Source organism: Fusarium verticillioides, chromosome 4, assembly GCF_000149555.1.
Source record: "Fusarium verticillioides 7600 chromosome 4, whole genome shotgun sequence".
Classification (NCBI taxonomy): Eukaryota; Fungi; Ascomycota; class Sordariomycetes; order Hypocreales; family Nectriaceae; genus Fusarium; species Fusarium verticillioides.
In genome coordinates this window covers 2,443,002-2,470,538 of record NC_031678.1, presented here as the reverse complement: position 1 = coordinate 2,470,538, position 27,537 = coordinate 2,443,002, and the positions used below count along the sequence as shown (strand labels likewise).

The window sequence follows — 27,537 nt, the reverse complement described above, 5'->3', positions numbered from 1 at the left end:
CCCCCTTACACTGATTATTCGGATGATGTTGTATGAGCCACGGATAATGAATTACCATAATACAAGTGTTTTTTGATTATCTAATCCACAGAACTGCTATTGGTAGGTTTGACAATTCAGCTCGATGTCAGTGTACTCTTATTCTGCGCATGAACCTCTCTCATTTGGGATTCTGACCACATCTAGTACATTCCCTTCACTGGAAGCACCTCCGTATCTCAAAAATGGAAGGCTGCCTGGTTGGGATCCTCAATGACTGAGGTATCAAAACCTTGCATGCCTGCCTGCTGCCCGAGTGCTTGCCTCGCGAGAAATCGTCCCATCATGCGTGGCGTCCAGGTACAGGACGCTGCCAACAGCTGGGGAATAGGAAGGAGCATTCGCTACCGATTTTCGACTCGCTCAACAGCCCATGTGGTGACTTGAATTGGATTTCCTGGGCTCGAAGTTGAAGTTGCCGATGAAACATCATATCACAATCTTGGAACTTGAAGAGATGGACATCTTGTAATGTCAATAGAGACTAATCTGATATTTTTGAATTACTGAATGCAAGTGCAAGTCTAGATTTCGTTCTCACATTGATTGATGCGCCTGTCTCTTTGGTTGGTCCTCTGGTCCAATAGGGAGACAACTGCCGGCTGGCAACTGCCTCACGCAGTGCCCGCGCTCCTTCCTCCTCTTCGTCGTGACTTCCTCTGGCTCGCGCAACTCCCCAACGCGTCATCCCCAACATTCTGCCGCTCCAGGAGGAAGGAACTCCTACCCTCGTCCCCCTCCGCCCTGGCACCCACCGTATATATCCTTCTCCTTTCGATCTCGCTCCCAAAACTTCCTCTTCTCTTCTTCATCCCACCTCATCTTCTTTTCCCTTCATCCTCAATCCTCCTCAGCTCGAGAAGAGGCATCTTCTCAGTCCTCTCGTTTCTGTTGCATTCATCTTCAAGCTCTCTCTTCTCAGCTTTTCTGGCAAAGCATTTTACACTTGCCCACCAACAGCAATCATCCCACACCTTCTCTTCTCCTTGTACACGCCCCTCAACTGCTCGACTTTCTTCACGTTGAAGTTGACCATCCAAGATGCGTATCGCCGCGTCTCTCGGGGTCCTTGTGGCCACTGGTCTCTTGGGTCATACTGCCGCTCAGGCAACTGACTACGGGTAAGTTACAACGCACCGCTCACCTTTGTCCCCGGCTAACCTTGGATAACAGAAACCCCAACGGAAGCCCAGTTGGTAGCTCGCCTGGTGGCTCTGGCAACACCATTCCTGGCAACACCGACGGGTCTGGTAACCCTTCGTACCCAAGCAGCGCTGCCGGAAACGTTCCTGGCTCCTTGCCCAGCAGCGTCGGCCCCGGCTCTACCGACGGTGGCTCTAACGGTCTCCCTCCTAATGGACCTAGTGGTGTTCCTGGCAGCATTCCCGGTGGTCTCCCCGGTGGTGTTCCTGGTGGTGTCCCTGGTGGTGTCCCTGGTGGTGTCCCTGGTGGTGTCCCTGGTGGTGTCCCTGGTGGTGTCCCTGGTGGTGTCCCTGGTGGTGTCCCTGGTGGTGTCCCTGGTGGTGTCCCTGGTGGTGTCCCTGGTGGTGTTCCGGGAAACCTTCCTGGCAATTCCTCTCCCAATATCCCTGGTGCTGGTTCAATTATCGTTCCTGGCAGCTTTCCTACCAATGCACCCCAGAACATCCCTGGATCACCCGGTTCTCCCAATGCCGGTACCTCTGACCTTCTTACCTGTTCTCTCCGCTCCACAAAGACTGTTGTTATCACTGTCTACCCCACAGATACTCAAGACGGACAAGATTTCCCTTGGCCTGACGATTCGGGTTCTGATGACTCAGAGTTCCCATCACCCTTCCCTACCAAGCCTGCGGATTTCACTTCTCTGATGCCGGCATCTTCTGTCCCTCCTTTCACCACGTTGACACTCGACATTTGGGGTCCCGATGGTAGCCCTTCAAGCTCTGGTACAGGGTCAGATGATGGTACAGAATCTGGTGATAGTAGCGACCCCGAAGATGGTCACGGCACAGGCAACGGTAATGGCGTCGGTGGTGCCAACGATCCTAGTGATGATTCCAATAGCTCAAACTCCGGCTCCAACTCTGGGTCTGAATCGGGCGTTAGCGACAGCTCTGGATCAGATGGTGAGAACAGCTCTCAAAACAACCCCAACTCCCCATCCTTCTCCCAAATCCCTGGTTCCAATGGTGCACCTGGGTATTCTGATGGCGCTTCTGGTGATGATTCCTCTGCGGGTTTCCCTAGAACTTCTGGCGGCAACACTGCTGCCCCCACTCCTTTCCCGGCACCTGGCTCTCCAAGCAATGGTGGTATACCAGGAAGCCAGCCCCAATTCCCTTCTGCTATGCCTCCTCAAGAGGCGAGCGACAGTCTCCCCGTGACCACTCAAGCTGGTCCTCAAGGTCAAGGCGAGAACTCTCCATGGTTCACCAACGTCCCAGGTGGAAATGATGCCGGCCAACCTGTTCCCTCCTTCATCACCATTACTGGCCAAGACGGACTACCCACTATTGTCAGCAGCGGAAGCAATATTAGCCCCGGCCAAGAACAGCCTTCAGCTACCCCAGGTCTCACCCAGAGTGGCAACAATCCCGGCCTCCCAGGCGGAGTTCCTACAGTATTTCCACTACCCTCTGCTGTATCTGCTGGTGTCCCTGGCTCACAGGGTCCTTCCAACTCTCAGGCTGAATCTCTTCCTGGCAGCGGACCTGAAGGAGGAATCACTACATGTGCAACATTCACCATCACTGGCACTGACGGTCTTCCTACAGTGATTGACTCCACATGGGTTATCCCTTCCAGCACACCTACCTTTGAAGACTCCTCACAGCTTCCCGTAACTGGCATTCCCCAAGCCTCGCTCTCTGGCATACCAATTGATGTGGGTGGCATCCCCACTGGTCCAATTTCTGCGCCTGGCTTACCTCAGGATGGGTCTGGGGGCTCTGGCTCATCAACATGCACAAGCTACACCATCATTGGCACTGACGGGCTTCCCACGGTGGTCCAATCCACCTGGGCTGTTCCTGTAACTGGATCTGACTCTGACTCTGGACATCCATCTGGCGCACCTGGCTCAGACCCTTCAGGGGGCTTCTTGACCATTTCCGGCCTGTCAACCTTCGGGCCCGATGATATTCCAGGACCCGTTTCTAAAACATCCAACTCGGGCGGCGCCACCCCTATCACCACTTCCACAAGTTACACTATCTTTGGTTCCGATGGTCTTCCTACAGTCGTGGGCACGACTTTGGTCATCCCTGGTCCGACAAACACTGACCCCGGTGTCAGCATTGGCACCGAAGGACCCTCGTGGGCATCGGGTTCTCTACCCAACGGCGCTACATCTGCCATATCCATGCAAACCACTGGAGCTCCTGAACTACCCTCCTCTGGACCTTCGGATGCCTCTGGATCGGATGATGGAAGCGAAGGAATTACCACTTGTACCAGCTACACCACCATTGGACCCGATGGTCTTCCAACCATTGTCGATTCAACCTGGGTTATCCCAGGATCAGCCAACACCCAATCCGAATCACCTGGCAATCCTTCTTTTGTCTCCGACTCACTGACATCTGGCCTACCCACTGGGAATCCTGGTCCAGTGACTTCCTCCCCGGTTCTGCCCTCCGATGGAAATGATGATGAGGTGCCTGGCCTCACCACCTGCATTACCTACACAATCATCGGAACAGATGGCCTTCCAACAGTTGTTGATTCGACATTTGTCGTTCCCACTGGTACTGTAAATCCTGCTGGAACAAGCCTTACTGGTGATCAAGCTGATTCATCTCTTGGTTCTCCGCAAGCATTCACCACGGTCACAACTGCTGTCGTACTTGGCCCTGACGGAAAGCCAACACCGACTGAGCAGACCATTGTCTTCAGTGACTCTTCTGCGCTTGGTGTTTCTGCTGATTTTCCACAAGAAACCTCTGCTGACATTACGCCCCCATCTAACTCTGAGCCTGTCCTCACTACAGGAGACCAGGGCCCTCTTTCTACCAGTATCCCAACTCTCAACGGCTACAATGACGGAATGCCCGAAGACTCCATTTCGGTTATACTCACCGATGCTAGCGCCGATGCACAGGGCACTTCCGCTTCCGGTACAACCACTGGAACTTTAACTTGGACTGTTACTTCTGTTGTTGACACTTCAAATGGTCCTGTCTTTTCAGATGGAGCAGAGCAGCCTCCCTTTACCAGTAACCCATCAGGTGACGGTTCTTCTAACCAGCTTCCCCAGACTGCGTACGGACCCGTTGCAAGCGAGAACACTCTCTGGCCTCTTTCTACAGGCACTGCCACTCTACAGACCACTACCTGGACCAATGTCATCATGGATGAGACCACTTCTTACACGATTGACTACCCTCTCACCACTCTTGCAACCGTCACTGTTCCACGAAAGCGTTTCTTTCGCCGTCAAGGCATGTCATGGTCTAACACCACTGCCTCTGACTCCAGTGTGACTTCTCCCACGGCCACAGAAACGACTTCCAAAGCCAGTTCTCCTTCCATCTGTGCAACAGGAGGAAGCATTGGCAATACCACCATTGATGTAAGTGGCCATCTACTCATACATAGATCTTTGCTAATATTTTTCAGTTCGATAACTCCAAACCCGGACCTCTCTTCAATCCCGTCGAGAACATCTGGTTTTCAGGAGGTTTCCTTATCGCACCACCTTCTTCTAGGCAATCTCAACCATATATCCCTACCTCTGGTGGTCAACTAGTGGAGTTTGTTCCCCCAGCACTCTCCAACACAACATCCACGATTTCAGGAGACGTCGCCCAGATTGGTGTAGGCCCCCACGCCGCCAGCCCTTGCTTTCGATTCGACCTCTTTGGAGCCAGCCTTGGATGTGATGCCCATGGAGACGAGAAGTGGTGCGAGTTTGAGATCTCAGCCTACCGCTGGAATGAAACATCATCTACCGAAGAGTCCATCGCTTGGTCGGAAACCAAGCAAGTACCGGCTTGTCCAACATTTTCCGAGGGCGGCTACGAGCTGACCCGTGTTGATCTGGATGGCTATACAGACCTCTCATCGGTTCTGATCACCGTGCGCGTTTCTCAAAACCTCCGTGTTTGGTGGGGTGATGACTTCCGTGTCGGCTGGACTGACAACAGCTGTATCGCTGCCTCTTGTCGTACCAACGTCCCGTCTCAGCTTGTCAAGCGAGAGACTGTCCTCTCTGCTCTTCGACAAGGTGTTTACCAGTGGACACCTCATGAGCTCAAGCGTCTGGAAGACAGTCTGGTTTAGGAATCTGCCAACTGAAGAATGTTATGATGCAACGAACTCTATTTGTATTGAAAAATGGCGCATTCATGTCGAGCGATTTGCTCTGTATTATTGTCACAATTTGAAACGAATTTTCTTGGACGGGAGGTGTAATGGTTGATGCTGGGACATGGGTTAAATTCAGAGGCAATTAGATGGATGGGAAGGCATCATGCCAGATATGGTCGGATAACCCGTGTTTGCCCAAGTAATTGAGATAAAGATGTATTGATTCTCTCAATCTAATTGCGTTTCCGTAAAACAACATTGACCGGTGAAAATCTCTGTTGATGTGGGTTTTTGAAACAAGCAGGGGAAAACTGCCTGACTAGAAAGTCTGTTTGCATTCTCTTGCTGTCCAGAATCGCTTTGAGGGCCTGCTGTAATAATTTTATGATGGAATATCAGTTCCTCAAAGGGTCAAGTATCATTAAGAGCCATAACATCTTCCTATGCTCATATTGAGTTCTCATCATCTAAGGGATATTTTGAGAAGATTATCACTCCTTCTGTCATGAACTCACACATGTTACAAAGCTCATACATATATTATTACACTAGACCGCACAAATGCCATCGACATGACCAAGACCTCATACCAACCCATCTATATCCTCATAACTTAAACCATTGTCAAAAGCGATGAATTACTTCCAAAATTACTCTCAATCGGTTGATGATGCGCTGGCATACTCGGACTCGTCGTACTCGATTTTATCGTCGTCGCTGGAGTCACTATCTCCAGCCTCGTTGGCACCCATGTCGTCGACGCCATAGTAGCCATCATCGTCCTGCCCATCGTTTTCAACTAAACTGGACAATCGAACTGGTGCCAGCACAGTCTCTTCAGATATCCCATTGTCTATTTCTGCTGCCTTGAAGAAGACATGGTCCTCTTGGAGACGCTTGCCCTGACTGACAAAGCCCATGGGGCTGTGAGCGAAGTCCTGCCCACGGCGACGGACTGCTAGCCAGTCTTGTAGAAACGTTAGAGGACTTTTGGTGAGCTTGTGTTCGAGGTCAGTTCGTGGCTTAGATGTCTCTGTCTCGGCATCCGTATCAGTCTCAGTAGGCTCTTCATCCTGTGCATGGCCGCCGAGCTCGCCACTCTGGATTCCGAGTAAGGAGCACATGGCATCGTATTCGCCCCACTCAAAGTACAAGCGCCCGGCGTAGATTCCCAGCTCAACCCGAAGCCATTCTGGAGCTTTCCAGTCATTAGGTAGAGAAGGAATGCTATGGAAAGTTAGATCGTTGAATCGGAGCATTTTTCGTGTAATTGGTGCAGAGTAAACTAGAAGATGCGTGGGGACACCTGAGTTCCGCATGATGGGAATCAAAGCTTCAGCTTCTTCCGGCGTGATGATGACAGCGATCTCGGCGACGGAGCTCCAAATGATCCAATTGACGGGACGCTGAGGCTTTGTTAGTTCTACAATTGTTAGAGGATAAGTGAGTAAAACACATACCAAGAAGTCATCGGTAGAGAGGTCTCCCTTGGGCTTGATAGTTCTGCCAAACTCGGCCGTCTCGAGTAATTTTGATTTGGTTACATTCGGTTGAACTTTGTACTTGCGACCAGTTCCTGTCTTTGACAGGGCATGGAATACGTGAGTGAAATAATTCGTATCTGCAGGAAGCCTCCCAGTTTTGATAAAAGCCTCGAGGCTGGCGTTGAGACCTGGGAAAGAGAAAGCAGCAAAGTGTTGAGGCTTCTTGACTTGTCGCACCGATTCAACCTCGAAGGCAACCTCTCTCTCCTGCTCGACTTCCTGTAGAGCAGAGGCATGAACAGCTCGGCCAGTATCTTGAAAGGTTTTGCGTCTTGCGTTGAGGTCATGAATAAAGCCTTTCAGAACCGCGTTGTTAGATGTCTGCATGCCGACGGCGCGGTTCTTTAATTTGGGCTCATAAAGATTCTGCAGGCTTTGCTGTTCGTCCTGCTTAATCGCCTGGACATACGCTTTTCGCTGAGGCTTGTCGGTCAAGAAGTCCGGGTGATCTAAAGCGGCCTGCATCCGACGGCAGTAATCCATGCCCTGTGAATAGTACAAGGGCTGCAGCTGCTCAATTTGGTCACATGTGTTGTCCAAAAGCCATTCGATGACATCGGCTGAGTCGATGGGTTCATGAATAGTCTTTTTTCGCAGGTCTGAGATGCTCTGGTGCACCTCAGGAGGGACAAAGAAAGAAACAATCTGAGTTGTTCCCAGCTGTCGTAGACGCATAGCAGCTACGAGTTGTTAGCTAATCGGCCTCTAAAGGTCCTGGTTGCTGCATGCCAAACTTACCTTGAACAGTGTGGTCTTTGGTCTGGCCCAGACGAAGAGTGAGGGCACCCCTAGCTTTAGGAGGAAGCCTGAGATCAGTGCCACGGGTGTGGGCCTCATCAAGGTATACCAAGCATTTTGAAAGGTCATCAGCAAAAGGCGACGCGAGAAGGGGTGTTTTTCTTCCTTCCTTGGTCAGAATCCAAGGTTTGTTTTCTTCATCAAAGTACAAGCCTGCCAAAGCGAAATGGTCAATCTTTAGCCACTGCTGAACCAGAGTATAGTTGTCCATCTCCAATATCTGGGCTCCTGCATCGATCAGGATGCGGATGGACTTCGACTGAAGGCACCATAGGAGATCCATCTCGGTGGCCCTCCCCATGTGTTGAGTTTTCACATCCCAAGGTAGAATGCAATGTCGATTTCGAGGGTGAAGGAGATAGGTCAAAACTTCTGCGCTTGTGTGATGAAGACTCGGCAGATCTTGTTGTTGAATGTTCAAAGGAAGCATTGTTCTGTTGTCATTGGTACCACTGAAGCCTGTACTCAGCGGTTTGCTTGTTGTCTCTTTGTCGTTCTCTGTTGTGCTTCCTAGGGGTGAGAGTGGAATGTCCCAGCTATTGGCCTGAAGCTTTACCTCAAACTGCTTGGCGTGTCGTGGGAACACGAAGTTGTTCAAGAAATAATCGATGACTACCTCATTGTACCGCACGACCCTCCAAATCTCTCGAAGCTGTATCTCGTCATCCACGTTGATTGAGTTCCAGGCCTTAAGGGAAGAAGGGAAATTTTCAGAGCTCTGGGTCCAGTTATCGTATTCGGTTGATGGATCGTCGGACTTGAGGATATGTTCGAGTGATTGTCGAAGTTGAGCTAGATTTACACCATCATAGTAGAATGCCAAACAAGTGAATAGTATTGCGACGTCAGGATGACCCCACTCGGATTGATCGCTCGGAACACCTTTGGCGTGAAAAGGCACTGCTATAGGATCGCGATGCGGATGGAGGCCGTACTCTACATTCCAGCGCTTCTTGAGGGTCATCATTAAGATGCGATTGACAAGGAGACCTCGAAGAAGATAAACTGATTGTCTCAAGCTAGGCTTGTCTGGTGAGAGGTTCCGGATCCGCTCTATATTCGCAGCGTTAGGCCGACCATGCATAAGAAAGTTCTTGACGGCGACTCTGTCTTTAGCTGCCATTGCCTGTTCAGTAAGAGGCAGAATGCCACCAGCACCGTGACAAATGTCTGCTGTAAGTCTCCGCACCAGCTCATCCTCAACGTCTTGCCTGAGGAAGAAGACAAAGGGGAATCCGCCCCCGTTTCGTCGAATAACGCTGATGGAGTGAGGAAAAGATCTTGATAAACCATACAGATGGTTATCAACAAGTCTCAGCACGGCTTCAACCACAAGCCAGCGATGTGGATGTCCATCAACTGTAGTCTGAGCTCCAGATGGGTAGATAAGCTGGGTTCTCACTGCGAGAGTATAGTCCGACTCGTCTAGGATATCTCTTGACACCCTTGTGAGCCATTCTTGGACCTTAATCATCGGTCCTGCTTGCGCTGGCTGCTCGTCCAGGAGCCGCTGTCGGCCGCTAAGCATGAATGACATCTGATGTTCGGGTTGGCAGATCATGACACCTCCAGACTTGAGCATGTCTCTGTGTATTGAATGATAGGCTCGCATGTTTTTTTCGGTAGTCGGAGTTCGACGTGAGAAGGGGACATGCCGAATACCCCTTCCAAGGATACCCCCGAGTCTGGCCTGCAACAGCTGAGCTGTTTGTTGGAGCAGAGCTTTTGGTACAATAACTCGCACAAGCTGTTTCTTGTTGGCGAGTGCTGCCGCAACCATAGGGATAATACAGGAGGTTTTCCCTGCGAAACTGATTAATATTCAAATTGGCCGATATTGTTTTCTTTCAGGGACAACTTACCTTGGCCCATGTTCATCTGAAGCACAGAATTGGATCCCGACCCAGGGGATATTGTGGCTAAAGCTACATCAACTTGAACAGGACGGATCATCATGTTCGATTCTATTTCTAACAGGAGCCAATCTGGATGCTCTTCGGGCTTCCAATTCGAATGTCCCTCGTTGGACTCCTCTTCGTGGTATCTTCCCGAGACGCTTTTTGACGCCAGGTCATGAAGTCGGACCAGTCTTTGGTGTTTCGTAATATCAACTCCCATTTCTAAAATGGCCCTTTTCATTCCGCTTCCGAATTGTGTGACATTAGAAGCCGATCCGAGACAAGAAAGAAGTGTAGCCTTGGTCACAATCGGCCACAGGTTTCCTGCCTTGAGCCAAAAAATCCTTCTTTGTGAGAGTATTCCACTTGATTCCAAGGCTGTACAGATCGCCCCGAAGGAGCCCTCGACCTTCTCCAGACTGGAGTGGATCTCAAATTCTCGAGATTTCATCGACTCTTTAGTACTGGACAAAGGAGTGTGCTGGAAGGCGGCGAGACTCTCCTGGAAGTCCGCTGCATAACGGCGCCGAACAGCCGACCTAGATGCTTCCAAGCGTTGGGTTATGAGATTCAATTTCATACTGGATTCTGACCTCACAGTTGATTCCGACAAACTCTTATCCATTTGGGCATTATGAGGCCTTGTGAGACCAGGCCAAGGGGGGTTGGCCACGGAACCTGTGTTTCTTTGCCAAGTGGCATTGCCGAACCCTGGAAAAAAGTCCTTCTCCGTCAAAAATGGCCGATCCACCAAGACTGAAGAAGGAATTTGATTCGTGCTCGTTGTGGCCTTAAGAATACGATACGGTCTGGCCAGCAGTTGCCGAAGGTCGACGGTTTCAGTACCATCTCGCATACTTACCGTGTAGGTCTCCTCGGATAAGGGAACCGTAGGTGGTTCGTATCGGTCTTCTAGGTTTCGTCTATCAAGAATTGCCTGGACCTCTTTGAGATGCTCAGTGAGATCTTTGTTCATGAACAGGCGTTTCCACTCGGGACGAATGACTTCCAGCGCAGGCCCGATGTCAATCAGCACAGACCGAGATAGACCACTGACATTCGGTTCCAGACAGGGCCATTGGTTGAGGAGGTAGTTGGCCAAGTACTTGCAATCATCTTCAACTTTGGCTTCGTGTTTCGCTTGCTCGATTTGCAACTTGCGTAATAGTTTTCCACTCGAATACTGTCCCAAGCCCATCGCATCGTTCTCCGGCGCAGTAACTCTGTAGGGCTTCAGCAGATGCAGAATGTAATCAAGCTGTGGTGCCTGGTTCGGTTGGAAATGATCAAACTCATCCCATTTGGGTAATTCAAGATCCTTCAGATCACTGAATACCGCGGAAGCAACAAGGGTTCGAAGAAGTGGCATATTTGCGTCGAGATGGAATGACATTGGCCCGAAGAGGTACATCAACTTGTATCGATCTGTTGAGTCACGGCAAAACCGGACCAACGACCCCCAATGTTGAAGGATATTAACTTTCAGCTTCTCATTGATAGATATCCCACTGAAGGCCGATGTAAATCCACCAACAGTGCTGCCTTGTGAGAGAGTTTGGGCAATACAATGTGTCGTCTTGAAGCTCTGGGGCCATTTCCGGATCAGGTTTGTGACTTCAAGCACATTGCGATGCATGATGTTGACTGTTGAGGGGCGATCCCGAGACATGTACTTCTGGTTAGCTGGTTGTGTGCAGCTGGAGGTAATCCCTGGACACCTTGTGACAGCACCTTGTCGAAACATCGCTCGTGCATGTAGATGCATATCTCCTGAAGGAGGGAGCTCTGCCATCTTCACAATAACCTGTTCTTTGGCTGTAAACATTCCTAAAGTTGCAGACTCCTGAAGGATACGATCCACAATCTGCCTATATGCCGAGTTCTGAAGAATGATAGGAAGGGACTCAATCCAGGTATCTGTACGCATAACCTTAAGATCTTGTGGATAGTACACTCTTCTCGGCGTTAACCCAGCTATCTTGTGCAGTACCAACATAGAGGGTGGGGTTAGGGGGGACCATGGCTGAGATATGCCCGCTTGAAGCCATTCAATAGCTTCTTCGGCTCCAGTGCGGCCGGTCAGAGGATCGGGCAGAAGAAAAGATGTGCACGCGTGAAGAAGAGCCTTGGTAAAAACCAGTGTAGGCTCAGGTGCACAGTCGATCCGCCCAAGTGTGCTGTTGATATTGAACCTTCCAAATTTATCCGAGGGTTCGACCCTCACTGTTACATGACACCCTTCTGACCTAGCAGAGACGGGCCCGAGAGGCACCAAAATAGACCTGTGCATCGGGTTGGTAAGGCTAGTGCATACCAGCTTACTGCGGAGGCCGTACCAGGTCCCAGAATCTTGGTCCTTGTCGATTTGGCATTGCAGCTGAGGCGACTGAAGTAGACGGTTCTTGTTAGTGTAGAACACGATGTTGAGTCTTGGAAGCTCCACGGTAAGGTTCCGGTCTCCTCCAGGTTGATACACAGTGATCTGGCTGCGATCTTCAAGCGAGTCTAGGATTCGGCTAATACGATTAAAGAGTGGGCTTGACGGGTTGACAATATAATCCTTTGTAAGAAGGCCTCGGTAAAGGCGCGTCCTCGAACATGTGCAGTCTTTGAGGCTCAAAATGTACCCCTTGTGAGGCTCATTCGGCCAGGGTCTGTCCTTGGAGGTTACAAAAATGTCTCCCGTTCTCAAGTGCATCCAGTGGAAGCAATTGTGCACAAGGGGTCCAGGAAGATCGGGGTAGTCGCCCTGAAAGGTCTCACGTGGGATCAATTGCAGTGCATAGTTTCCTCGGAAAGCTCTAACAATCAATTCCTGCGTTCCACTACCATATCCCACATGGACTTGGTATCTATAAGGTTTCACGCATAGGCCTGTTACTCAATTAGCATACAGCACGTTGTTCGCAAAGTCGCTAAGGTACACTTACTGTACTGCATCCCCGGGCGACGTGATGGAAATGTCAGAAGAGCTTGGTTACCAAAAAGTTCGTTCAGAACAACAGAATATTTCGGGTCTTCTGGAAGTTTTCCCATCGGTTGGCAATCGACAAGGAGAAGCCCTCTAACACAGTTGAATGAAACGTTCTGCTCGATCGAGTCAACGCTGTCGCCTGTTCTAGATCGGCAAAATACCCAGTCCGGCGCTTCTGGGTACAATTTCACTTGCGAGAAAACTCGAGGACATCCTTCTTCCTCCGGCCACATCTCACAGAGGGATCGTCGGAAGACTTCCAAGTCGTCAACAATTCGCTTCGACACAATTGGGGCAAGTCGATATGAAAGTCGGATATCTCGAATGATTGTATGCTGAAGGAGCTGGGGAAGCGCCTCCAGCTTAACCACAAGGCTGTCATTTACTGTGATACTGCTCTGGATGAATATCTCGAGAGACAAGTCATCGAATTCAAGACGGCCGCAAGCCAGAGGGACGTATGTGCGTTTGCATAACAGAGCAGCCCAAAGACCATACTGTTGGAACCGTCGTGCTGTCTCAGCTTCGACAACCTTGTATGATTCAGCACGAAGGAGCTTGAACCAACGCACACATGTGTTCCTGGCACGTAGCAAAAGGGAAATTGCCTGCTCAGAAATATTGGGCATACGTGCTTCCCAAGAAAAGTCAAGGAGACGGAGGGTGAAGGTGACGATGGTTTCCATGAGGTAGATTTCTCTCCAATTAGCTGCCAGGCTATCCAATCGATGTGATATTTGCTCTATGAAGGTTTCGCAGAATGAACGGTCACGGAAAACCTCATGGATGATGCGAAACTCACTCCTGGAATCATCTAGGGGCCCGCACTGAAGAGCCAGATGAGTGACGAGTAACATCGTGGCCTCATTGGAGAAGTTCAGGTTGGCCGATGCCAACTCGGCAAGAATAGATAGCCAGCGCCTGGACTTTCCAGATGCAACCGTCTGAAAAGCAAGATACTCATGAACATTGATACCCTGGGGGCATCTCGAAGCTGTAGCCATGATTTCGTAAGAGGATGGTCCGTAAATACTCTTGAAGAAGGCAGCGTCTTGCTGCGAGAACGGGGAAGAGTCGGGTATCTCAAGCTTGACATGATGTAAGAAGCTCAGATGGCCCCTACGGCTAGGCCACTGTTTTGAGCATTTATCACAATATGCCAACTTCAATCCGTTTGGACGACAAACACCGTATCTGCCGTTATCCCATTCGATAGGGAATGCCAAAGAATGATAGTGGGTAGAGACAACTGTTCTCAAGTTAGCCGGGCCTTGCTTATAATTTAATCTTGGATTTGTATAAGTGATTCCGAAGAGAGCAGCTTATATCTAAACTTGTGTTCATGGTTCAGATTTAGTACAAACTGTGTGATTCTTCTCGGGCTTGAGTAGACACCATCCTAAAGGGTGGCCATGAGGGGTGAACGGTCGTCTGAATACTTACAAGGTTTAGTGACTGATGCCAGAGAGCAGCTCATTGATGAGTCGTTGGCATACTTCTGTAGTTGTTGGTAGTCTCGCGCCCAGCACTTCGGGTCAACACCTTCCTCTGCAGGCAGGGCTATCGACATAACGGTCCATGTAGCATCTCGATATTTTGCCAAAGTCTGAGGGCAAAGCAGCTCGAAAACTACAGCTTTTGCGACATGAGGATCAGAAGGGAGTGGATGCTCGTAGGCCTGGATACTAATTCTCTTCAACTGCCGCTTCAAGTAGCAGCGACGACAATCGCGATCGTGGTAAGGGGGCAAGTGGGGATTGTCCTCGTCCACCATGTAGACACATGTGCTCTCATCGATGACTTTGGATAGCCTTGAGTATTCTTCGCTTTTTGTCTTCCATTCCTTTTCTTTGCTGTCTCGCAAATGGGTCGCCCATGCCTCTATTGACTCATGCAAGTCGTTCATCTCACCAGACATGTCAGAGTCATCATAGAAGCGATGACCAAATGATCCCCGGACAGGATCGTCAAAAATGCTGGTTGTTGAACCTTGGCAAGCAGCGATGCGATCCTGTAGATAAACCTGTATCTTCTGCAGCCGCTTCATATCATCGAAGGTAGAAAGTAGCAGAACATCAAGCATCTCAGGTCGAAAGGCAGGGTGAAATTCGCCGAGGAGTGGGTACATCGCACAGGCTGCCTTATCCATGGTAACCCACAGATCCATGATGTTCAAGATCAGTGAGCTTTTGAGTTCAGGGATGCCATCGTAGGCCCTATAAGCTTGTCGCAAATACTCGCTTATCAAAGCAGCTGAGCCTACGACTTTTTTGTGTGGAAGGGGGCTTTGCTCATGGCAAAGGTTGGCGATGGCGAGTTCTTTGTCAATTAACTTGAAGTGCTCGAGGGCGAACGAGCTAAGATGCTGCTTGGCAGCCTGTGCAACATTCGTGGTACCTTGCCTCTCAGTGTTGACCTTGAAAGGCCTTGAATAGCCTCTCCAGATTTTGTTGAGGGTAATCCCGCTCATCTTCAGGTTCAGCTTCATATCCTCGAAAGAAGCTTGCTTCGGCAGCGGAGGGATAGTTTTAGTCATGGTCAACTTCTGGTGCTTCCACGACACTTCGATGAAAGCATTTGCCTTTGAAATTGAATTCTGTAATCCGGGACCGAGTTGGGTGAATAGATACTCAATTCTCTGGGCCAGATCTTGAGACCGATCTTTATCGACTTCCAGCTTGACTAGCCGTCGGCAAATCTTTTTCTTGAGGAAGTCGAGACGGTCAAGTCGTATTTCTCCTGATTGCTGCACATGTGTGAGAAATTCACTGAAGAGATGAGCTAACAAAAACTTGTACTCAACTCGCGCAATTTCACCCAACCGTTGAGCAAGGTAGCGGGAGATGGTAACTCGCAGCACAAGCCAATAAGGAAGTCGTTTCCATGGTCTTTCTGCATTGTTCCACAGCACATCGTCCCGAACCATCTTCTGCAGAAGAGTTGGGGCGAGGCGGCGACCGTTTTGTTGCAGAATAGCCATGAGCATAGAGGAAATAAGAGCAGGTTCTGATGTGTTGCGAAACTCGGGCATAGATGTTCCCGCTTTGAGTGCTTGTGCGGAGAAATCTGTGAGTGATTCTCGCGAAGCGTTGTCGAGGAAATTGGCTAGGTTGGAGACGAAACCATTCTCGCGGAATGTGGCAAGGGGGACTGCCACTGCACATCCAGGAAAGTCCCACTGAAGCGCATTTTCGGTTGCTAGAACATCCTCATTGCGCGCCGAAGTCTCAAAGGCCTCGAATACGACAGAGGCGCCAAAGACAGCACTGTATCAAGTTAGTTGACATGCGGTGGTTTGAAGGTGAGGTATGAAGACAGAACTTACTCTTGCGCACGGCGGATGTAGAGAGCACAGTTCTGGCTCCGCACATAGACGACCAGAAAGTCAGACTCTCCAAAATCGTTGAGCTCTCGAATGAGTGCAGTTCGGTCGACGTGACCTCCGGCATGAATGCTTTGGGTAGCACGAAGGCCTCGTTCGATCAAGCTCCAAACGTAACTCTGGTCATTGCCGGGAAGATCTCGCATGTGCTTCACGGAAACCAGGAGTCGGTTAAGGAGGGCTTTCTCGAGCTCGTCGAGATTGGAGTCCTGTCTTTGCGGGAGTTGGGGAGGGAGCACGAGATGGTTGTAGAGAGCGTCGTTGAGCGACAAAGACTTTTCTTTGTCGCTCTTGCTATTCCGAGAGGGAAGGGAAGTCGCGGGGGAAGGCATCGCTTCTACCTTAGCACCTGAGGCACCGCGTTTCTACCGATGGATAGGTATGGAGGTCAGGTGATTCAGTGCCAACTCTAAGGCACATAAAGTAAGCTACTATGTCTTGCAGTTCTCCGTACCTATGTGGCAGTTGAGGTTATACTCACGATGAAAAGGTCAGATACAGTAAGAACGATGAAGGTGAGGGAGGGTGAGGGTGAAGAGATGGAAGAGATAAATTAAGAGCGAAGAGTTTATCTTGGAGAAGAAAATTCAACAAGTGCGTGTGTGAATGATTCATTCACCTTGTGAGGCTGCTGCTGCTTAATGATACTGGCACTGCCCAGCAACTGTCAGTGCATGCGATAGCAAGACAGCCTCCCATTTTGGGCCACTAGTTACCTAGATATCCATGTCAAACAACACCAGAATAGAGTAAATCATTGGTACCTACCTACCTGATATTCACGGAGTTGAGACAGACTCCAAACCCTTTGTGAACCAGCTCGATTGATATCGAAGGCGTTTCTGTAGTTCAAGTCAAAGTGAGCCTTTAGGCAGAGTGATTGGAACAGCAAACAAAAGTGAAGCTACCTACATTTTAGGTGTCCACCTAGGTATACAAGTACATATCTTTGACTTGAAAGTGGTTCGCTCTGTGGCTGGCTGCCTTGCAGCAAATTGCAGGCAGGGGCCCAACTGCTGTTGGCCGTTTGTGAGCCGGGCAGCCCTCAAAAGACGGCCTCATGCAGACAGCCAACCACAGCATACTCGCTCGTCAAGTTGATTAGGCCGTAAGAGATAGATTATAACCGGGAGGCCTTAGAAGTTCATGTATACCTACCTAAGTAGTTATGTGCAAGGGATAGGCTATACTGGAAAAGTGCATATTCTTCTAAACAATCACATCGTTCTATCATCTCTTTTCAAGTCAGGAGTAACTTGCAACAGGATCGCCCAAGACATCCAAGCGAGGTCTAACCCCTAATCCCGGCTCCTTTGGTGCATGAACCCTCCCATTCCTAACCTCAAGGTTCCTATCTGCCGTCTTCAAAGTAACATGTCTCTACACTCCAATATACACCTAAGATTCCTCTCCGGAATAGTTTGCCCAAGATGAATGATTGCCGCAAAAGTGATATCCGACCCGGTGGTCTCCTGACAACTCATGGTGTAGCCTGCCGCAAAAGCAATGTCCCTATGTCGTCGTTTGGTCAAACTGCCGTTCTTCGAAATTTTGATCCCGAAGCCTTCGGCCGCGTCATCTACTACCATCTGGATTATCGAGGCGTCTGTGGTGGCAAGCTCATCGAAGCGAATAGGCACGTTGCTTTTTCGGCGAAGAGAGACGATCTCGCGCCATGTGGCACAGGGGGCTTCTAGAACAAAGTCCAAGCCAGGCGGGAGGTGCCTTAACATCCGAAGGGCGTTTTCAACGGTCATGCCATCGTTGGCATCTACCAGGAAGAACTCACCGGGCTGCATATCAGCGAGAGAGGCAGTTATTCGCCGAGCATCTTCACCAGGATCTCCGCCGATCTTGACGGAGTGTCCGATGTATCCCCGTGCTCGATGCTCTGCAACACGCTTTCACATATCCTCGGGTTTGTCCATGTAGATTGACGAGATGATAGATAGACCAACATCAGTGCGGCCACCAAGCAATTCGCAAACAGGCATTCCCACTGACTTGCCGAAGATGTTCCAGCAGGCAATATCGATAGGAGTTTTGGCGTGCTCGTGACTGATCAGAGCAGAGTCCATAGCCTCATTGATGCGATCAACTCGACTTGGGTCCAGGCCGATCAACCAGGTAGCAATCTCGGCAATGCCTGCTCTCACACCAAGAGCATGAGAGGCGATGTAATTTGACCCGAAGGGGGTGCTCTCTCCCCATCCTTCGATACCGGTATTGGTAGTAATTCGGACAATGGTTGTATCAAAACTCCTATACTCTCGGCCACCTGACAGATGGTAAACGCCCTCAGAGTAAGGCAGTTCGACTTTGAAGACGTCTATCTTTGCTATCTGGAGTTCAGACATCTTGTTGGATAAAGAGTGGAGAGAACTTTGTAGAACTATTGGAAGAGGGCATGTGAAGGATAATTGAACGGACAAGCTAGAGCATGGTGTCACACTTCTTATACACGCTGACCTTACCCATGCAACTCTGAAAAATGAGCCTACTTCAGATTCTCCTATGCCCCAAGCATGAAGCTTCGACGCCACGAATCCAGAGAATGCCGATCTAACAACGGCTTCCCCTCATTTCGATAGGAATATTCTTCAAATTTTCCTTTTTTGGCCCGTGAGTTTACGGAGTTCTAAAGGAGATATATCCGAATACCAAAAACGGGAACGGGAGATTTACTGGTATAGGTATTCTTCGGTTCCTAAAGTGTGGTATCTGCGGGTTTCTATGCCGAGATAATGCAAGGTTGAGCGATGGTGTAGGCCAGCTGTCCCAGGGGTTGAGATACAGTTCAACAGTAACAGTAGAAATTGACGAATTATGTAGCTAGATCAAGTTTATCACTTTCGCTACTCGTTCCAAGTTCAAGCATTCAGAGAGCCTGGACATGCTCAGATTTATTGTTTCTACTGAATCGACTCTTTCAAATAAACATTCACCACATTCGGGAATGGCAACCGAGTTTCGAGCATGTGGCATATATCCAAGTCATCTCTAGGGCCTCTTTTGATGCAAAATCTTCTTATAATATCAATTTTAGTGTAAATGCTAATCAACAATTTACTCGCTTCAGGATAAGATACCCTTTCGGACACTTAGCCAACCTCGAGATAGTTGCAATATTTCTTGAGATGTGGATACCCTATGGCTGAGGAACCCGACACCACCCAAGATCAAACACTCCTCCACGTCTTGGTTACCAAAACAAGAAAAGATTTGAGGAGCATAATTCAACTACAGCGAGGTATCAATGTACTCATCTACTCATGATAACATATCAAGATTGATTATAAATGAGGGAGGCTACCCCGCGTGGATCTGTCAGCAACAAGACGTCTCATCACGACAACCGCAGTATAAGAACAATAGTCTCCCGCTCTGAGATCAGGGTACGACAGCGATAGGCATTCATCTCTAATACACTATCTTGCTCAGAACTACTCTCTTCATCTCCAGAAATGCCTCAGCCAACTCAACGCCAAGCCTGGCGTCGAACAGACGATTATGCAAAGGGCGCCCCCAAGGTGAAACTCGTCACAGAAGATCTTCCTCTACCTCTTCATCCAACCGCCGTTCTCATAAAAGTGCACGCAGTTGCTCTCAACTATCGCGATGCCAACATAGCCAATGGCGGTAACCCCTGGCCTGTTACTCCCAATGGTATTCCTGGAAATGATGCCGCCGGTGAGATCGTTTCAGTCGGGAATAGAGTCTCGCTCGTCAAAGCGGGCGATCGTGTTGCTCCGATCACGGACTCAAAATTTGTGAATGCTCGCTCGACGGGAAGATCTTGGCTCGCGGCCAATGAAGATGGAATCTTGGCCACTAACATTGCCTTTGATGAGAAGTTTGTGACGAAATTACCTGAGCATCTTGATTGGACTCAGGCTTCGATCATCCCCTGTGCTGGAAGCAGTTCGGAAAACCAGAGATCCAAGCCGTCAACTACAAGGCTCACCCAGAATGCACAAGGAAGTCCTTCGTCTAACAAACGGTGTCGGCGTTGATCTCGTCATTGAGAACGGTGGCAGCAGTTCTCTCGTTCGCTCCATGGAGTGCACTCGACGTGGAGGCATTGTGAGCCAAGTTGGTTATCTGGGCGGCCCTAAACCTGAAAATTTGAAGGAGTTTGTTTCCACTATCATTGATCGACGACTGAACGTTCGTGGTATCAACGCAGGATCTAAGGATGATCAGGATGAGCTTATAGCTGCCATCTCTGCGACACAGATAGCTTTTGAGGATATCCTCGACTCAACTTGGTCTTTCGACAAGGCAGATAAGGCAATCGAGTATGTTTGGCAAGGCAAACAGGTTGGAAAGGTCGTCATCAAACTTGGTGATTAGACAATGGTTAACTGTAGTTCATTTTAAACAAATGCTTACTAAGCATTGTCGTGAAGTTGACAAAGACTAAGTAGTTAGGTAAGTAGTTAGTCATAGCAAGAGGAAGAGACATCATTCGAGTTTCGGTAATCAGGTAGATATGGCACGTCACTTCTATGGACATGATGAGCACTCCAAATCAATTTATACTGAGACAGTTCGACAGTCTGTGAGTTGATCAAAAAGGCCAAACACAAAACGCCAACTTACCCCTTTCTATATTTCACACTTTACTTACCGTTCCAAACCAAGAAATACTCAGCACTTGTCAAACCAACCGGTTCCAAGTCTAGCCATCCTCTTCTTCTTGGCCGCAATGAGAAACAATGCACCCAATAACATAGATGTCCCAGCAAACGCCTGCGCTCCCTTGAAGCCATGCTCTGCATCAATAATAGCACCTGCAGCAGGTGGTCCCGCAAGGGAAGCAAAGCTGGCAATCGTGAAGGCCATTCCCATCCTAACACCAATCTTGTTCAAGTCCTCAGTCAGCAAAGAGATACCAGTGGGAAAGAGACTCTGGATCGCTGCGGCGAGAATACCATAGAAGACGGACCATACATACAGACCTGGCTTGTCGGCAACCCCCATCCAGCAAAATAGTATCACTCCAGCAAAGAACGAGTGAGGTGCGAAGACATTGATGGCGCCGACGTGATCAGCTGTCCAATTTGCGAGCAGTCGCCCAAAAACGCCAACGCCGTTCAGAATCATCAAAAGATTCAGAGACTGATTGAAGGTGAAGGCCGGGTCGATAGCTGTGCGGGAGAAGGCTGCCATAAAATAGTAAGCCAAGTATACCCCCAGGCAAGTAAAAAACGAGGCAGTGACGTACAACACGTACTCAATATCCTTAAAGGCAGAAAAGTCTACCAGGGGCGCAGATCGACGCGGCCGAAGTCGAGGCTTGACAAGAACCAGAGCGATAAGTAGAAGGAAAAGCTGCACGAAACCCACAATGCGCAGAGTCCAGCCGAAACCTACCTTTTGAAGAAGAGCTCGAGCCAGGAGGGGAAACAAAACACCTCCCGTTGCACTTCCACATGCTGCGACTCCCATGGCTAAAGCTCGTTTTCTAGCAAAGAATGTCGATAGTACTGCCAGCACCGGGCAGAACAGACAGCTATGCCCCAGACCAACGAGAACACCTTGAACACCAAAGTAGTGCCAATAGTCAATACAGACCGAAGTAACCATGATACCTGTGACCTGAAAGACAATACCACACGCAAACACCCAGCGGAAATATCCAGCGTCGACAAGACGTCCTGTCAAGGTACCGACGAAGAATAGGAGGAAAACACTGATGGACCCGATCCACGAGATCTTGCTTGCTTGTAGGCCCAGATGCTCAGCATAATAGGCCTGGAAAATGCCAAAAGAATTGACCCAGCCCCAGGTGTTCACATATACCAAGTGTGTCGACAGAACGACACACCACGCTCTCCATCCACCATCAGGGGGTGGTGCCGGAGCCAGGGGGCCATCTGAAGAGGCTAGGCTAATCGCCTCCTCAAACAGACTCTGCCCAAATTCGGATTCTGGTTGATTGATAGGGTCAGACTGGCCCTCTGCGTTCCCAGTAAAGGGATTATACGCTTGCCCAACAGCACTTAGCGACTGGAGATGGAATCCATGATCCATATTAGCTTTGGAAGAACGATCAACGATGCTCAGGGGGTCGACGGAACACTGGGTGAAGATGGGGATGAGAGTAGTGACTGGGTAATCCGCAAGGTTATATACTCATTAACCAGTATTCACTATTGTTCCTCTTGTGTCTTTCAGAGGATTGTTCGTCAGGCCATCCACAAGTTCACCGCTTAGGCATAGAACAATTATACTCCAACAGCACCTTTAAAGTCCAACTTACTGAACAAAGCTATTGTCACACAGACACCCAGCAGCTCCAGATTGCAACAAGATATGAAAGAACAATACTCCTCTGAACATCGCCATCTACGCACGCTATCCTGGTTCGCATCTTGAACTCAATACATTGAGAGATCATACCTACAATACTCGATACCCAAATGTTCAGCGTTTTTACGCAACAAACCCTGCCTGCCCTGTCCTGCCTCACGGATATTTACTTCCGAGCCCAGTGCAAATGCATTCCGTCCGCGAGCTCGACTCCAAAAAGATGCCCTTTCAATCGGCTTTATGTGTTCGAATGTAGTCTCTGAAACAACTGGTGCGTCCATGTCCCACTTGGTTTAGTCCTTCTTGTCCACTTTCCAACTTTACATGAGGATCTGTCAATGGTGTTAGCACTCCGTCAATAAACACAAATCTACTAGCAGACTTACACAGTCACTGTCCTGTTTTCCTTGTGGAATACCCATGTCTTCAAATGTTGCAGGTCCCTGTTTGCCTGCTCCCTTTGGTGGCATCGTTGCAGCGCTGGGAGCAGGGCTCGGTCTGTTATCGGGCCGCTGGAACTGTGATGGGGGTGCACTTCCAGTTCTTGGAGGGCCAGATGGGCCCCCTTGAGGCCCTCCTTGGGGTCCGCCATAAGGTCCCGGAGACGGCCTGCCGCCCGGGCCAACACCCCCAGACACCATTGGTGGCTGAGCACTTGACGTCCGTGGGGGTCGGTTCGCCTGAGGTGGTAATTGTTGCTGCTGTTGCTGCTGATTCTGGGGAAGAGAGCTCCCACGCTCGGGGCGCCCACTAGCTCCAGGTACGCGCGAGAAGCGTTCATAGTTTTGGGACTGAGGATTTTGCAAGCCCGGCGAGTATTGGCCACCAGTAGGTGTCTTTTGTATTCCACCGTACGGTGCTCCGTTGTCTTCTGGGTAGGGAGAAGGACGCCCTCCAGGTCCTTGTTGGCCTTCCCATCCAGTGGATGCAGCTCTGTTGCGAGGGTCGGGTCGGCCAGGACCTCCTGGGCCTCCAGGGTGAAGATTACCCATCGACTGGGATTGCGGCATAGGACGAGGACCACCTGATTGTGGCTTGATGCCAAAAGCACTTGATGGGCGATCTGAAGGGGGTCCTGAAGGAGGTCCCATGCGTCCGCCTTGGTTGAAACGAGGAGAGGTAGGACCTTGGGTATCGTCCTCTGGGTAAGGTGCGGTGGACTTGGAACGAACTGTTAGGGGTGGTGGCCGGTCATCTTCGGGGTAGGGAGCTGCCGATTGGGGTCGCATTGGGCCTTGGTTGGCATCCAACCTAACATTGAAGGCAGGAGGTCTGTCTGTTGCCGCAGGGAGTACAAAAGAAGCCCGCGAGGGGTCTGGGAAGTTAACGTGCTCCGAGACGATGGTCGGCCGTATTCCGAGAGAAGGATTGGACTGCGGATCCTGTGGCTTGGGGTAACCTGGTCCGTCTAGTGAAGGTGAAGCAGGGGCACTCCCTTCACTGAGAGTAGGCATTTGCTGTGGCTGCTTGAAGCGATCAGGACGCTTGCCTCGCTGGGATCCGTGTTGCGACTTGATGCGGGTCAGTGTGGTAGTTTCGTGGTCAGATTTGGACAGAGTGTTATTCTCGTCCAGAGAATCGAGTCGGCCAAGGGCGTCTTGATTGCCGTGATCGGCGGCCAGCTGGTACCACTTTCTAGCTTCTGACAAGCTCTTCTCAACATGGATTCCTATTTCGTTGTAGTAACCCAAGGCAAATTCTCCTGTCGGTAGCTTAGCGGCAGCAGCCTCTTGAGCATACTTGTACGCGAGCGACTCGTTCTTCTTGAAAACACCCTCGTAGCCAAAGAGGAACCATCGACTCACACCGAGGGCTGCCTCGGGGAGACCTTGCTTAGCTGCTAGACCGTAGTAGTGAAGGGAGAACGACGGGTTGAAGTCACATCCGAACTGGCAGAGTTCGTATGCTTGTCCCATCTTGAGTTGGGCCTTAGCAAACCCAAGATAAGCCGACTTCTCGATATACATCTTGGTCGTCAATGGGTTGTTAGGCAATAAGCCCTCAGGGATTGTGATGTCCGGTAAGTCGCGTCCTATGAGCATACCGTAAACATAAGCACCCTGAGGGGCGTCTTCGTCGGAGCTGTCGGCAGCGGCCTGTATCCGCTCCAGGCCAGTCGAGTAATCTTTTGTCTCGCCATGTTGGCCTAAAAGGCTCATCATGCCCATTCGGTACAATGAGGCTGAGTCCTTAAGGGAAAGGCCGCGATAGTAATGCTCCTTCGCCTTGGACATGTCATTCGACTGCTCATACAACATGCCCATGCGATACTCGGATCGTCCATGACCGAGTTCTGCGGCGCGCTTGTAGCCGATATAAGCCTCGCGCTTGTCAACACGGTTACCAAATTTGCCAAACTCGAGCCATTTTGAGCGCATGTAGAGTGCTTCAGGGTGTTCTTGCTGCGACAAGTAGGTAATAATGTTGATTGCATCGACTCGGAGTTCGTGTTCTATGCGGGGCGTTGCAGGTCGGGCCTTTTCGCCATACTCGCGTATCATGGACTCTTGGGAAATGTCGGCCCAAGTAAGGACGTCGCGCGCCCATGTAATTTGCATCGAAACATTCTGTGAGTGAAGAACATGCTTGCGCGCGTTCCAGAGAATCTCTTCCTTTTCCTCATCAGTTGGGGGGATGTTATCGCCCTTGACCTTGGGAAAAGGCGAAAATGAGGGGGCGTCGAAGCTCATGTTGCTGAGACTCTCGGAGATCTTATCGGAGGACTGGTATGCTCGGATGTCGTCGCTCGAGGCCTGTGTTGCCGGCTGGGGCCTGGGCGGGTCGGCTCCCCGAGGGTTGGTGTAAGTAGAGAGCGACGGTTCACGAGAGTGACGAGGACCTGGGCCTGAATCGGTTTGTGATCGTGGTTCAACGGAAGTAGCCTCGAGTTCCATGCGCTGGAGGTCCTCTTGCATATTTTGAGGGACCTGAGGGGTTACCCTAGATACAACAACAACAAAGAATCGTCAGCATGCCCCACCTTTTCACCGTTACAACCGCATCCGGTGCTGGTAAGCTTTATTTATACAGGATCAGGCAAGGGAAAGGAGCATGGGGATTTGGGAAATGGAAACTGGAGACCGTGCCGGAAATGGGATTAAGGGGGAAGAGCCAAGAGACATACCTTTGGGGGGAGGGAGCAACGACTTCTGGCATATAATAATCATCGAAGCCGCCGGGGACAAATGTCGCGCCTAACTGTGGGGGAGCCATCTCGGTTCGCTGGCCGTCTATCGCAAAAAGGACGTAAGATGTCAGCAAGAGGGTCGGGGGGGATAAGACGAATAAAGAAGGGGGCCCTTGTTCTCGTTCACAGGGAACGAATGTAAGAGCTGACGGGGCGCGGTCACCGATGACTGCAGAAGCAGCGGCGTAACCCCTCTTTGCTTCAAGCCAGCAAACAGCAGGCTGTTTATACTGCGCGTGCGTCAGGCTCTGGCTTGGTCAGTTTGCTGGGTTGAGTGCTTGCTTGCTTGATCGGCTGATCACTGGTGGTATCCAATTCAAGGTTTCCAGAGCTAATTTGCGGTAGGGAGCTGATTCAAATAATCCGGGTTCGAGAATCAAGTAGAATGCGATACCCTGAAGCGAAGCCCAACGATGGAGGGGATCCAAAAGTAACGATAATGCAGCGGGGATGCTGTAAAGAGGACCGGCCCAATCCTCTTCAGGGGCTGGGGATCAAGCGCAAGGGTCCTGTTACAGGGAATATCCAGCGCCAAATCGTTCGTGGGGCCGACTGAGGCTGAAGATGGATTTCGGTTCTTGTGGATGAGCGAAGGATACAACTGCCGTGTAATTTGAGATGACACGGAGAGATTCTAAGTTTGATCTTGCGTAATTCAGATGGCCGCGCTTGGATATTGCGTTGAGAATTGCAATATCCATTGACACAGGACATGTTTTTTCGAAGGGAGACAGACTCTCGCTGCCTATCCAATGCTCAGGCATAATTGCACCCTGACACACTGCTTGTCTGAGACCCATAGTGGCTTGGCGGCCATTGAGTGCCAGGCAGTGCACTGGGCGGCAGCCGTAAATAGCAAGCCAGTCTCGAGTGATCAGCGCTGGAGCTCTCAGGCACGGAACGTTGGCTTGCGTAGGTGACATGTCGTACAGCGAGCGGGTGGGTATCTCAAAGTGGTATCTCAGCCGGTGTCCAAGTCGCATATAAGCGTTTTTTGAGTTCTCGGGGTTTATAAGCAAGGGTCCAAAGTCAAGTATTCAAAGTTGACCATCATCAGTCATCAAGCAAGCAAGCACATCAAACAGGCAGATGGGGTATTATCGCCATAACGCTTCGGCGCCGCTCCCTGCATATCAGCTCTTACGAGGGAAGTGCCGTGGAGTGGACGAGAAAGGAGAGGATGACGGGAGCATAATGATTTCTTACATGATAGGTTGCCAGCAGCGGCTGAGTTGTTAGCTTTCTTGCCAAGCTGTGCATATTGCTGATAGCTGGCCATCGCGGTCGGAAGCACGAATGACGAAACAAGCTGCGGCTGAGTGGAATATGAAATCGAGGAACAAGGAAAGAATATAGAAAGTATCAAGGTCGACTAGACCGCGGCGAGCAGAGGGCCTGATGCCTTTGTTATGTATTCGCTCGTCTGGTGTTTCTAGATCTGTGACACCACTATCACTAGGTAGGTAGCCAGCATATGCAACCCTGGGGCTGTGGGCGGGTTGGGACTTGCGACTTCCAAAGAAAATGGCGGGCGCGGGCGTGGGAGCTGTTCGAAGAGCGGGGCACACCCAAATAAATAGATGGACAAAGGATGCGAGACAGCGACAAGTGCGTGGGGAAAAGCGAGCTTGAGGCTGGTACAGTACGTCGTGTTGTATACAATGCGATGCGATGCGCGGCGATGAATTTGATGCTGGAAGTAATATTGGCAGCCCGTAGCTGTGCTGTACTGTTCTAGGCCAAAAGATTCGAGTGCCAATACTAACTTAATGGATGAGATGTGATGCAATGTGCTTCTGGATCACAGCAGGGATCTTGCTCCAGTTCCCGTTCCTTCGACGGAGCTTCTCGTTTCGAGTTGTAAGCCAGGAAATTAAGCAACCGTTATTGACCGAACAGATCAACGCGAGAATTGGCGAATGGGGGGGTATTCAGTTTAGAGATTTGGTGGTTATACTGGAGCCGAAACGAAACTTGCACAGAGGAAAAGAGTATGATGGATGGTAGGATTGGATATGAAAGGAGGTTGACGGAAGAAATAATATGTACTGTACTGTACACGTCCAAGATCTTCGACGTCAGATGCCTCTTGCAACAATCTGGGTGTTACA

General features: G+C 50.1%; 6 protein-coding genes across 8 annotated transcripts; 2 read left to right on the top strand and 4 right to left on the bottom strand.

The window, feature by feature from the left end:
• Positions 1–1,080: 1,080 nt before the first annotated feature.
• Positions 1,081–5,581, top strand: FVEG_12127 (hypothetical protein; the record flags this gene model as incomplete). Its single annotated transcript, XM_018901466.1, has 3 exons — positions 1,081–1,160; positions 1,213–4,591; positions 4,639–5,581. The coding sequence occupies 3 exons, from the start codon at positions 1,081–1,083 to the stop codon at positions 5,299–5,301; spliced, it is 4,122 nt and encodes a 1,373-aa protein (XP_018759959.1). The 3' UTR covers positions 5,302–5,581.
• Positions 5,582–5,784: 203 nt separating this feature from the next.
• FVEG_17172 (hypothetical protein) lies at positions 5,785–16,256 on the bottom strand (the record flags this gene model as incomplete). The annotated part of the gene is made up of 7 exons (XM_018906442.1): positions 5,785–6,734; positions 6,789–7,552; positions 7,611–9,473; positions 9,533–12,442; positions 12,499–13,791; positions 13,986–15,808; positions 15,868–16,256. The coding sequence occupies 7 exons, from the start codon at positions 16,254–16,256 to the stop codon at positions 5,985–5,987; spliced, it is 9,792 nt and encodes a 3,263-aa protein (XP_018759960.1). The 3' UTR covers positions 5,785–5,984.
• A 1,032-nt stretch (positions 16,257–17,288) lies between these two features.
• Positions 17,289–18,281, bottom strand: FVEG_12131 (hypothetical protein; the record flags this gene model as incomplete). Its single annotated transcript, XM_018901467.1, has 2 exons — positions 17,289–17,825; positions 17,883–18,281. The coding sequence occupies 2 exons, from the start codon at positions 18,279–18,281 to the stop codon at positions 17,289–17,291; spliced, it is 936 nt and encodes a 311-aa protein (XP_018759961.1).
• Positions 18,282–19,388: 1,107 nt separating this feature from the next.
• FVEG_12132 (hypothetical protein) lies at positions 19,389–20,277 on the top strand (the record flags this gene model as incomplete). The annotated part of the gene is made up of 2 exons (XM_018901468.1): positions 19,389–19,777; positions 19,818–20,277. The coding sequence occupies 2 exons, from the start codon at positions 19,389–19,391 to the stop codon at positions 20,275–20,277; spliced, it is 849 nt and encodes a 282-aa protein (XP_018759962.1).
• A 168-nt stretch (positions 20,278–20,445) lies between these two features.
• On the bottom strand, positions 20,446–21,960 carry FVEG_12133 (hypothetical protein; the record flags this gene model as incomplete). Its single annotated transcript, XM_018901469.1, has 1 exon — positions 20,446–21,960. The coding sequence occupies one exon, from the start codon at positions 21,958–21,960 to the stop codon at positions 20,575–20,577; it is 1,386 nt and encodes a 461-aa protein (XP_018759963.1). The 3' UTR covers positions 20,446–20,574.
• Positions 21,961–21,965: 5 nt separating this feature from the next.
• Positions 21,966–27,004, bottom strand: FVEG_12134 (hypothetical protein). Of its 3 annotated transcripts, XM_018901470.1 has the most exons (4): positions 26,633–27,004; positions 25,364–25,469; positions 22,626–25,179; positions 21,985–22,571 (listed from the first exon to the last, which is right to left on the bottom strand). In XM_018901470.1, the coding sequence occupies exons 1-4, from the start codon at positions 26,703–26,705 to the stop codon at positions 22,560–22,562; spliced, it is 2,745 nt and encodes a 914-aa protein (XP_018759964.1). In that variant the 5' UTR covers positions 26,706–27,004; the 3' UTR covers positions 21,985–22,559. The 3 variants fall into 3 exon arrangements, with proteins under 3 accessions (XP_018759965.1, XP_018759964.1, XP_018759966.1); XM_018901471.1 differs by having other exon boundaries at positions 21,966–22,571; positions 25,364–27,004; XM_018901472.1 differs by having other exon boundaries at positions 22,626–25,469.
• Positions 27,005–27,537: the final 533 nt, after the last annotated feature.